At 50.1% G+C, this 12,340-nt stretch overlaps 1 protein-coding gene across 1 annotated transcript; it reads right to left on the reverse strand.

The window, feature by feature from the left end:
* Positions 1-2,128: 2,128 nt before the first annotated feature.
* Positions 2,129-11,744, reverse strand: pelp1 (proline, glutamate and leucine rich protein 1). The gene is made up of 18 exons (XM_041237375.1): positions 11,544-11,744; positions 10,769-10,833; positions 9,771-9,876; positions 8,980-9,129; positions 8,771-8,842; positions 7,945-8,004; positions 7,693-7,846; positions 7,468-7,597; positions 7,292-7,379; positions 6,386-6,474; positions 6,122-6,238; positions 5,644-5,794; positions 5,396-5,552; positions 5,203-5,258; positions 4,665-4,889; positions 3,230-4,231; positions 2,516-3,169; positions 2,129-2,361 (listed from the first exon to the last, which is right to left on the reverse strand). The coding sequence occupies exons 1-18, from the start codon at positions 11,682-11,684 to the stop codon at positions 2,254-2,256; spliced, it is 3,525 nt and encodes a 1,174-aa protein (XP_041093309.1). The 5' UTR covers positions 11,685-11,744; the 3' UTR covers positions 2,129-2,253.
* Positions 11,745-12,340: the final 596 nt, after the last annotated feature.

Genomic DNA, 12,340 nt, shown 5'->3' on the forward strand with positions numbered 1-12,340 from the left:
TTAGTAGCGGCGGGGGAGAGGAGGAATGCCCGCACAGCTTGCTGAATAGGGCAGGTGTTTACACAAACTGCAAAAAAACTAAATATTTACATCTGGAAACTGCTATTCATAACACAGCTCACAGTGAGAAGAAGCAGAGTCCATATTCACCAACACAATCCTGCAGGCAGCGCAGGGTTACAATGCAGTGCAGACAGGCGCCTGGCATATAGATATTAATAATAATAATAACAATAATAATGTCCTATTCCTTGGGGCGTGTTCCGTTCTAACAGGTGAAGTTGCTAACTTGCACAGGCACGCGTTCGCTCGCTCACCAGGAGCCGGCTTTTCAAAACTTGCAATCCTCCGTGTGGTGATGAACATTACTTCAATCTGGCTCATTCATGATCAGTTTTATTTTTTAATACTATAATCTCGATCATCACAAGATATAGGGTTACACAATCTGGGTTCACCATTTTTTGAAAAGCCGGCCTCTGCAGGATAGTGAGCAGTTTTCATCCAGGCTTCTCTCCAGGGCAAGATCGGTCTTGCTCTTAAGCAATGGCATGAAACTGTTGCCACAACCCCAGCATGTTGTCATCGTTAATGCGTGAAGATTGTTGAAGCCGACACCCTGGGATCCTTTAAGAAGCTGCTTGATGAGATTCTGGGATCAATAAGCTACTAACAACGGCCTCCTCTCGTTTGTAAACTTTCTTATGTTTGGGGGGTGGGGGTTAGCATTTTCTTCATTTTCTGAGATACGCTTGATCCCTAAAGATGTGACGATTTCTCACACAGGGTTACTACAGAATAGGCACGACTGCTTCACACACAGCACTTTCTCCTTGTCTATCAAGAGCTGAACTTCTTTAAAAAAAAGCAAAAAAAAACAACCTTCCTATTTCGTAAACCGTGTCGAAATTTACAAGCTCGCAATTTCGCAATTTCAAGTGTGTTTTTTCCGAAACTTTTAATTTTTTAAACAAGATGCTGAAAAAGACGAAACGTAAATTGAAAAAAAAGCACTCATTCTTTTAAGTTTATTTTAGTCAAAACCTTTGTTATTGAATTAATAAATCGACTGTTGCCTTCATCCGTGTTATTGAAACTAAACGGAGTCAAGCAGAGCAGCATTTGGGCTCTAGTGCCTTCATCATTGTTACTGAAACTAAACTGAGTCAAGCAGACCAGCATTTGGGCTCTAGTGCCTTCATCAGTGTTACTGAAACTAAACTGAGTCAAGCAGAGCAGCGTTTGGGCTCTAGTGCCTTCATCAGTGTTACTGAAACTAAACTGAGTCAAGCAGAGCAGCGTTTGGGCTCTAGTGCCTTCATCAGTGTTACTGAAACTAAACTGAGTCAAGCAGAGCAGCGTTTGGGCTCTAGTGCCTTCATCAGTGTTACTGAAACTAAACTGAGTCAAGCAGACCAGCGTTTGGGCTCTAGTGCCTTCATCAGTGTTACTGAAACTAAACTGAGTCAAGCAGAGCAGCGTTTGGGCTCTAGTGCCTTCATCAGTGTTACTGAAACTAAACTGAGTCAAGCTGACCAGCGTTTGGGCTCTAGTGCCTTCATCAGTGTTACTGCAACTAAACTGAGTCAAGCTGACCAGCGTTTGGGCTCTAGTGCCTTCATCAGTGTTACTGAAAGTTACATCACGTTTGATTAATTAAATAAAAATGAATTAACCCTTTATTTTTCCCAGTGATAAAGGGAGATTTGTACTAGGTCTATTCCAATTTTTAAAAAGCACATTTTCCTCTCCCTCCCCCTCTCTCTCTCTCTCTCTCTCTCTCTCTCTCTCTCTCTCTCTCTCTCTCTCTCTCTCTCTCTCAAACACAAGGAAGCGAGAAGCTGGAAATCTCACTGAAATACAAGCAGTTTAATAAAGACATCTGTACTAACTGTGGCAGGCAGAGAAACAAACAATTACACAGGGCAAGAGAGGCGAAAACAATACACAAAAACAATGACATCACAGCTGAAACTCACCCTAGCCCTGCTGCTGCTGCACCCAGTCCTAGGGTTCAGAGCTCCCCTCAATGAAGTCTGTTATTATTATTAATATTCCTGATCATTTCAATATTAATAATAGACTTCATTGAGGGGAGCTCTGAACCCCAGGACTGGGTGCAGCAGCAGCAGGGCTAGTGTGAGTTTCTAACTCTGCAATAATAGTAAAAAAAAAAAGAAAAAGTCAGGTTCTGTTCTGTTCTGTCGGGTGGAGTGCAGTCCAGGTCTGGCGCTGTTCTCTGGTCCCGGGTTTCTAAGAGTGCGGACTGAGCTCCGTGCATTCTTCCTCCTCCTCCTCCTCCTCCTCCGGGGAGATATCAACAAAGGCAGCCATCATCACTGCAGTGCTGTCTGAATCGGGCTGAGAGAGAAGAGGAGAGAGGACGAGGGGAGAGGACGAGGAGGGGGGAGAGAGGTAGAGGAAGAGGGGAGAGAGGAGGAGGGGGAGAATTGAAAGCCGTGTGTAAATCTGCAGGGCACATCTACCTTTTCATTTTGTCCATTCTCACACTCACCTTTTTCTCCTCAAGACTCTCCTCCTCCTCTGCTTGCGCTGCCTCTTCTCTCTTCCTCTTTATCCCTCTCTCTTCCAAATCCCTCTCTCCCCCTTCCGTCTCGGGCTTGATCACCTCTCCTCCCTCCATCTCCACTCCTCCTTTCTCATCCCCTTTTCTCAGAGGGCCGACTTCCTGTCTCGGTGCTTCGACTTCATCTGGAAGCTTTCCTGCAGCCCCTTCCTCTTCCTGTAGCTGCCCTGGACCCTCCCCTTCCTGCCCCATTTCCACTTCCTGGGGCGGAGCCTCTATCTGGATCTGAGAGACCGCCGCGATCACTTCCCGGTTCTCCTCGACCTCACCCTGCGACAACACCAGCACTTCCTGCTGCTCCGGCCCCGCCCCTTCCTGCTCTGGCGCCTCCTCTCCCTGTCCCTCCTCCTCGTCTCGTACCTGCACGAGGGTTCCTGTCACATCAGCAGCAGCTTCCTGCTTCCCCTGGCCCTCCTGCTGCGATGACATCACATCCCCTTTGCCTTCCTCTAGGGCAGTCGGCCCCCCCTCCTCCCGAGGCCCCCCTTCGTCCCCTCTCTCCTCCTCCTCCTCCTCCTCTATTCTTTCCAGCGTGAACCCCGCTACAGCCCCCGGGACCCCCAAACACACCCCCTCCCCCATCTCATCTTCATCAATAATGTCATCATCATCATCATCATCCAACTCATCAAACTCTCCCTCTTCTTCCTCCTCATCCAACATCTCCTCCTCCTCCTCTTCCTCTCCCTCCATCATCCCCTCCTCCTCCTCTCCTTCCAGCATCCCCTCCTCTTCCTCCTCCTCGTAATCTTCCTCGTCATCGTAGTCTTCTTCGTCCTCGTCTTCCTCGTAATACCCCTCCCCTTCGGGATCCTCCTCTTCCTCCTCCAGATCTTCGTCCTCTTCGTCTATCTCCTCCTCCTCCTCTTCCTCGTCCGAGCTGTTGATATTGATCACAGCATCCTGTTGTTGGCTCTGGGAGTTTTGGTGGGGTGGATTTTGCTGCAATTGTAACTGCTGGTGTGACTCCACTGCCACTTGCCCCATCGCTGTTGCCCCAGTTCCTCCCACCACGTTGAGGGGGGGCAGAGGGGCGAGCCCACTCGTCGTTGCCGTGACGACAGGAGCCCCCCCCTCCCCGGGAGAGCCTGCTGCCGCTGCTGTGATGTTGCTGTCAGTATCATTCCCAGCAGTGCTGCAGCTCCCAGTCCTGTTACTCGCAGCCTGGCTGCTTTTCGGACTGGCTCCTGGCTCCGGGACGGGCTGGGGCTGGTGGCCAGTCCTCCTGCCAGTCTGCGGCCTCTGGCTCGGAACCGCTGGTGCTGGTGCTGGTGCCGGTGCCGGTGCCGCTGGCTTGGGGTTCTGGCCCGGCAGTCCCTCTGGCATGATTACAACACTGTCATCAGAGTCACTCTCCAGAGAGATCTCCACATCTTCAGGCTCCTCTTTATCATAGCGAACGAACACTGGCCTCCTGCCCCCCTCGCCCCCCGCCTCCCCCTCCCCCGGCAGGGGCTCGGAGGGCAGGTGATTCTGGGGTAGCAGTGAGGGCAGGGTCCGGGCACGAGCAGAGGGGAACGGGACTCCTGCCTGTGAGCGCAGGGACTGAGTTTGGGGCAGGGGGTCCGGGAGGGAGAGGGAGGGGGAGCGAGGGTGCAGGAGAGAGTTACACACTGTGAGGGAATCACGGCAGAATGAGGAGACCTGGGGAGAAAGAGAGAGAGAGAGAGAGAGAGAGGAGAGAGAAGAGAGAGAGAGAGAAAGAATTGTCCAATTCCCTCTCTCTCGCAAATCCTGACCCCTCACTTCAAGTGTTCAGCTGTCAATAAATTCATAAACACTCAAACACTGTAAAAAGGGAATAAACAAAGAGACCAATAAAGCCTGGACTGACTCAAGCTGCTGTGTAAATGCATCGATGGCTTCAGGTCACACATTAACTTTTTATGCAAACAGACTCATGGGATTGAGGTATTAATATCCTCACCACAGGGAAGTGTCTGAACAAGGCAGGCTGTGTTTAAATTTCCACTTTTAAAAGGCAAACAGACAGACGCACACACACAGACAGAGAGAGAGAGACACACACACACACACAGAGACAGAGAGAGACAGACACACACAGGGGGAGCCTCACCTCCACGCTGGGGTCCCCCAGGCCCTGGCTGAAGAGCCGCACCCCGCAGTGCAGTGGGGGGGGGCGCTGGGGGCTGGGCGCGAGGACCAGCGAGAGGAGGAGGTGGTACAGCGCCCGCCGGGCAGGGGGGCTGCTGTAGGGGCTGGTCAGCTGACTCCCCGGACCTCTCATAAACCCCTCCTGTTGCAAACGCACCAGCAACGGAATCAGCAGCTCCTGCAGCTTCTACACAAGAGAGAGAGGGGGGGGAAGAGGAGAGAGAGGGAGAGAGAGGAGAGAGGGAAGAGAGAGAGGGAGAGAGAGGAGAGAGGAGGGGAAGAAAGGAGAGAGGGAGGGAGAGAGGAGAGAGGGGAGAGAGGAGGGAAGAGAGAGAGGAGAAAGGGGAGAGGGGAGGAGAGAGGGGAGAGACAGAGGAGGGGAGAAGAGGAGAGAGTGAGTCAGTTACAGCTGAAGAGGTGCCACTATATGATTTATTAAAGAGGGTTTAAAATGAACTGTTACCCCAAGATCTGAAATTTTCTGCCTCAAAAAAACTCACCTTGTGAATCTCCTCCTTTAGCAGAGTCCCGCTGGTCAGAACAATCTGACTGAGAGCTGGAGAGAGGAAGAAAAACAAAACCCTAATTTTGATCACAGTAAGCACCTGGGCTGGCAATAACTGCTCTGCAATTCATCTGCACTGGCTAGCAATTCATCTGTCCTGTCCTTGGTGTCTCTGTCCTGTATCGTACCCGTGACGGCGGACAGCGCTGTGTCTTGATTGGCACCAGCGTCTTGTTTCCTCTGCAGCTGCATCCCCACCTCGCTGAGATCCGCCCCCTTCGAGCGCCGCACCCCCGCCTTCCCAGAATGCACCGCCAGCTCCGGGGAGCTCCTCCCAGCACGCAGCTGCCATGGCAACCAGAGAAACAAACGAGTCAATTGAATGAATATTGCTTTCTATAAATACATAAATACAGGATCAGTGCCAATATCTCACCTTGACCGTGTCGGCCCCTGTAGTGATGTCACCAATCAGGTGAGCCAATAGCACGTCGGCGTGGTGATAGGTCCCCTGCAGCACACCGGAAGAGGCCCCACCCACCTTCACCCACAATTCCAAAGTGTTGTACAGCTGCACTCGCACAGCACTGTGGGTAAGGATGACATCATCAGATTGGACAATAGACATTTCAGAGGGCTGTATAATCAATATCAGGGTCTACTGCTGTATATTATAAAGACATTTCAGAGGGCTGGATCTCATCAATATCAGGGTCTAGTGCTGTATATTATAAAGACATTTCAGAGGGCTGGATCTCATCAATATCAGGGTCTAGCGCTGTATATTATAAAGACATTTCAGAGGGCTGGATCTCATCAATATCAGGGTCTAGCGCTGTATATTATAAAGACATTTCAGAGGGCTGTGTCATCAGTATCAGAGTCTGCTATGCATCCTGTGGTTGTTTTGGTACCTGTACGCCCTCTGCTGGCCGGGCAGGGTAGTGTCACAGGCTGGACTCCAGGCACTGAGGGTTTGAGCAAAGAGGCGACAGAGAGCACTGGAGAACTGAACCAGCCTGGCCCCAGCACTGCAGAGAGACAGGGGGAGAGGGGTCAAAAACACAGGGGACAGGTCAGTAAGAAATTCAATATACTGCATTGGATCAACACATCAAGACCCTTCCAACCCACTTCACATTCCACCCGCATTCCAACCCCCCATCTAACTCACGTACGTGTGAATGAGTGCACTCAGGATGTGCAGGGAGTGTGAGTGCACACTCGGCAGAACCAGCGCTTTGACAGGCCCGTCCCCCAGCCAGCCCTGAAACAAGGAGGAGAACGAGAGCAGAGAGATCACTGAGAGCAGAGCAGCAATACACAGTATATACAGGACTGATACAATGCTTACTCAATACTGCAGTGATGCACAGTATATACAGGGCTGATACAATGCTTACTCAATACTGCAGCGATGCACAGTACATACAGGGCTGATACAACGCTTATTCAATACTGCAGCGATGCACAGTATATACAGGGCTGATACAATGCTTACTCAATACTGCAGTGATGCACAGTATATACAAGGCTGATACAATGCTTACTCAATACTGCAGTGATGCACAGTATATACAAGGCTGATACAATGCTTACTCAATACTGCAGCGATGCACAGTATATACAGGGCTGATACAACGCTTACTCAATACTGCAGCGATGCACAGTATATACAGGGCTGATACAACGCTTACTCAATACTGCAGCGATGCACAGTATATACAGGGCTGATACAATGCTTACTCAATACTGCAGCGATGCACAGTATATACAGGGCTGATACAATGCTTATTCAATACTGCAGCGATGCACAGTATATACAGGGCTGATACAACGCTTACTCAATACTGCAGCGATGCACAGTATATACAGGGCTGATACAACGCTTACTCAATACTGCAGCGATGCACAGTATATACATAGCTGATACAATGCTTATTCAATACTGCAGCGATGCACAGTACATACAGGGCTGATACAACGCTTATTCAATACTGCAGCGATGCACAGTATATACAGGGCTGATACAATGCTTACTCAATACTGCAGTGATGCACAGTATATACAGGGCTGACACTCACAATGTTTTTGGGGGTCACAGCCAGCGCCCGGCACACCAGGTTCAGCACACTCTGCACTGGGAGACGCACTGGGACAGACACATCTGAGCTGAGGACAGAGAGACAGACAGACAGAGGGGTAGCTGGCATGTGTGTGTGTGTCTCTCAATGCATCTCTGTGTATCTCAGTGTCTCACCTCAGCAGTGCAGACAGGGTCTGGCTCACTCCACTGTAACGCTGTCTCAGCTGCAGCACCAGCAGCGGGTCTCTCTCACTGAGAGGGGCTAAGGGCAGCTCGCCCCCCGGACCCTCATACTGCACTGGGTCTGGAGAGAGGGGAGAGTCACTACCTATCTTCACAGCTCGGTATGTTGTACTGACTGTTAACATTATCAAAACTGGCCTGCTCTGGAGGACTGACCCGTCTCGGCTCCCTCGTACAGCTGTCCCAGAATGCCGTGCGCCGTGTGGAGGAGGCAGTGAAGCTGCTGAGTCCAGGCCTCCGTGTGACCCCTCAACCCCTGCGTGAACCCTGACCCCAGAGACGGGAGCAGAGCATAGCAGGAACAGGCCTTCTGAGTGAGCGAGCGAGAGAGAGAGAGAGTTAGAGCTGTGTGTGTCTGTCAGTCTCCATCAGTCTCTCCGCAGGTTCGTCAGTCTCTGTTTCTCTCACCTCTTGCAGTTTGGGGCTGTTAGAGTCCAGCTTCGACAGGAAGTAAGCTCCTAGCTTCCCCTGAAACAACAATTGCGAGTTACAATCAAGAACCAGCAAAGAACCCAAACACCAGACCACAGACACGACACCGTCAAGATGAAAGAGGATAACCCAAACTCAAACCCAGACCCCAACACAAACCCAAACCCAAACCCAAACCCAGACCCAAACCCCAACACAAACCCAAACCCAAACCCAAACCCAAACCCCAACACAAACCCAAACCCAGACACAGACACGACACCGTCAAGATGAAAGAGGATAACCCAAACTCAAACCCAGACCCAGACCCCAACACAAACCCAAACCCCAACACAAACCCAAACCCAAACCCCAACACAAACCCAAACCCAAACCCAGACACAGACCACAGACACGACAGCGTCAAGATGAAAGAGGATAACCCAAACTCAAACCCAGACCCCAACACAAACTCAAACCCAGACCTCGACCCCAACACAAACCCAAACCCAGACCCAGACACAGACCCCAACACAAACCCAAACCCAAACCCAGACCCCAACACAAACCCAAACCCAAACCCAAACACAAACCCAAACCCAAACAGACACAACACAGACACGACAGCACGACAGCGTCAAGGTGAAAGAAGATAACCCAAACTCAAACCCAGACCCCAACACAAACCCAAACCCAAACCCAAACCCCAACACAAACCCAGACACAGACACGACAGCGTCAAGGTGAAAGAGGATGAATTTAAATAATAATGTTTCATTTAAAATCACACAATTCATTTAATCATAATAATAATAATACTTGCCCTCAATGATCCACAGGCTCTTGGGTAGAAACTCATGCAGGCTCTCATACCTTCCATGGCCGCAAGGTGGCACTGCAGAGCAAGCAAACACACAGAGAGTGACACAGGTCAGCACAACAAACCAGCAGAGTTCAGCATCAACAATGTTGCCAGGTAACCCTAGGTAACCCTTAGTAACTGTTGGTAACCCTTGGTAACCCATTCCACACCTCCGGTTTGAGGCCTAGCAGGGAGGTGAGGATCCCCGGGATGGAGTTGAGCCCGATCTCCCTGGCCAGCTCTGGCAGCTGGGAGGAATACTGGAGCAGGTCCCGGAGCACACAGACAGCCAGCTCCACCGTGGGCAAGGGGTCCTGGGACTGGGGAACACACAGAGGAACATTGAAACTAAGAACTGCTGATTCACAGGACAGAACTCAGAAACCTGCAACTTACACAACGTTACAGGTCACTTGAAAACACATGCAGGGCTGATTGGAATCAGACAGTCCAGTCACAGGGCAGGTCTGATTGTCTATTATATCAGTGCGAGTCCAGCAGCACAGTCCCGACACAGGGCAGGTTTGATTGTCTGTTATATCAGTGCGAGTCCAGCAGCACAATCCCGTCACAGGGCAGGTTTGATTGTCTGTTATATCAGTGCGAGTCCAGCAGCACAGTCCCGACACAGGGCAGGTTTGATTGTCTGTTATATCAGTGCGAGTCCAGCAGCACAATCCCGTCACAGGGCAGGTTTGATTGTCTGTTATATCAGTGCGAGTCCAGCAGCACAGTCCCGACACAGGGCAGGTTTGATTGTCTGTTATATCAGTGCGAGTCCAGCAGCACAATCCCAACACAGGGCAGGGTTCATTCTCTTTATTACACCACTGAGTCTGGCTGGCTGGTCCTGTGTTTCTCTCAGCAGTAGTTTTGTTTTCCGTATGGTCGCACAGCACTTTGAGGTTTGTGCACACAGGAGATGGAAATGTATTGGTATTGTCCTCCCCTCCCCTCTCACCTGAATGGTCTGCTCCAGCGATCGAAGCCAGGACAGGCAGTGCTGCTGAAAGAGATCAGTAGAGCCATCGCTGACCAGCACAGCCAGCAAACACAGACCTGAAAACCTGCACACACAGACACACACCATTAATACTGAACACAGACACCTCATTAATATTATACACAGACCCTGAACCCTGCAGAGACCTCATTAATATTATACACAGACCCTGAACCCTGCAGAGACCTCATTAATATTATACACAGAGATCTCGATCATGTACACACACAGAGGAATCATTAACACTGTCACATAGACCCTCAACCCAGCACAGAGATTAGGACTGGTACAGTGAGGGCACACAGTGCTAGAGACAGGACCTGGTTTACATTAGGACTGGTACAGTGAGGGCACACAGTGCTAGAGACAGGACCTGGTTTACATTAGGACTGGTACAGTGAGGGCAGACAGTGCTAGAGACAGGACCTGGTTTACATTAGGACTGGTACAGTGAGGGCAGGCAGTGCTAGAGACAGGACCTGGTTTACATTAGGACTGGTACAGTGAGGGCAGACAGTGCTAGAGACAGGACCTGGTTTACATTAGGACTGGTACAGTGAGGGCAGGCAGTGCTAGAGACAGGACCTGGTTCACATTAGGACTGGTACAGTGAGGGCAGGCAGTGCTAGAGACAGGACCTGGTTTACATTAGGACTGGTACAGTGAGGGCAGACAGTGCTAGAGACAGGACCTGGTTTACATTAGGACTGGTACAGTGAGGGCACACAGTGCTAGAGACAGGACCTGGTTTACATTAGGACTGGTACAGTGAGGACACACAGTGCTAGAGACAGGACCTGGTTTACATTAGGACTGGTACAGTGAGGGCACACAGTGCTAGAGACAGGACCTGGTTTACATTAGGACTGGTACAGTGAGGGCAAACAGTGCTAGAGACAGGACCTGGTTTACATTAGGACTGGTACAGTGAGGGCAGACAGTGCTGCACAGGGTACCTGGTTTTGATGGAGCCCAGCTGAGCATTGCTCATCCCGATCAGACCTCCTAATGCAGATTCACTCTGGAGACACACAGATTGAGAGGCACAGTGTTACAGTCAAGCAGAGCTCGGAGGCGAACCAACTTCCTTCCAACGAAGCACAGAACGGCCAACACAAGCATCGCAGCAGGAAACTGCAGCGGACTGCGGGTCACGAGGGCGCTGCGATGGCCAGAGCCACACACTGGGATTGGCGGTCCAGTTCGTCTACATTGTCATGCCAGTGAGAGACAAGCCTCAATGCATTACCGAGCATTTTAGATTTTTTTTTTTTTTGTAAACAACGATATTAACATAACTGAGCCATTTAAATGTACATCATATAATGCAAGATGCTACAAAATGAAATCAAGTCTACCGGAAGCCATAGCGGCAGCACAGGAGTATTTCACTGTCTGAAACGACAGCGTCTACTGAAAATGTTTCATTTTGAGACCAAGAAACTAAACGGGAGCTAGGGCTCTCAGCCTCCCCCCGGGGTATAGCAGCGGCACACAGACCACACAGCAGAGAAGCGTTTGACCGAAGCAACGCTAGCAGTGCAGCGCACAGTTAACGCGGGCAGACTGCATGCGCGGTACCCTGCGGTTTATTTCTTCGCAGACATGCAGCTCTGCGCCCCGGCCTCGTTGATCTCTGGCTGCTCGGTTTGCTTTGCAGAGCCGCGCAGCCTCTTTGTTAATCTCGCTGTTATTTCTGTTGATACCCGCTAGCCGGGTCGGGGCCCCTACCTGTGAGGAGACGACCCCGTGCTCCCGGTAACTCGCCAGCACGGCCGGTAAGTGCTCCGGCCGGTCTCTCTGCAGCACAGTGATCAGCCCCTCCGTTATTTTCAAGTTTGCCGTTCCGTGCAGCCACATCGTGGCAGCCATTTCTCCGAACAGCTTCCGCTGGGTTGAGACGACAACCGTCCGCGACCGGACCGCATGCTCCTCCAGGGGAACTTGACTTGGGCGTTACGTCACAAAACGCGACTCCTCTTGTGCGGTCCTTAGCAACCGCAGCCGCTCGTCCCTGGCAACTGCGAGTCCAAAAACACCCCAATAAAAAAATTAAAAAAATGTAATTTTACTGTAAAAATCGATGTGTTTACATCGTATAACATATAATAGTATATATATATATATATATATATATATATATATATATATATATATATATATATATATAAAGTATTATTAAACATATAAATGGCCATTTTCAAAGCACAGCAAAGATTAATTTCTAAACAAAGATTAATTTCAACACTAGCATTCCCCCCACAGCAGGATAAATACGGGTTAGGAAACACAGCGTAATTATTTTATTAAATGCAAGGAAAACTTCACATCATTGAGTCAATACAGCAGCTGTGGACAAACGTTTTGCATCGCCTGGAACTGTAGGATTTGATACGCAATTGAAACGCGTAAGCCATTTATTTAACATCATGTAATCAAATAAACCACCAGACGAGATCCCTACATGAAGCCATGGCACCGGATTTCATGCTAGATTTCAAAATGTTACATTTTTCGATGTGTGTCAG

Source organism: Polyodon spathula, chromosome 44 (genome assembly GCF_017654505.1).
Source record: "Polyodon spathula isolate WHYD16114869_AA chromosome 44, ASM1765450v1, whole genome shotgun sequence".
NCBI classification, from domain to species: domain Eukaryota; kingdom Metazoa; phylum Chordata; class Actinopteri; order Acipenseriformes; family Polyodontidae; genus Polyodon; species Polyodon spathula.

Coding starts and splice junctions, on each gene's coding strand:
- pelp1 (XM_041237375.1), bottom strand. CDS start 11,684: ATGGCTGCCACGATGTGGCTGCACGGAACGGCAAACTTGAAAATAACG. Junction 4,232..4,664: donor TGGGGGACCCCAGCGTGGAG/GTGAGGCTCCCC, acceptor CTTTCTCCCCAG/GTCTCCTCATTCTGCCGTGA. Junction 3,170..3,229: donor TGTTGGATGAGGAGGAAGAA/GAGGGAGAGTTT, acceptor GATGAAGATGAG/ATGGGGGAGGGGGTGTGTTT.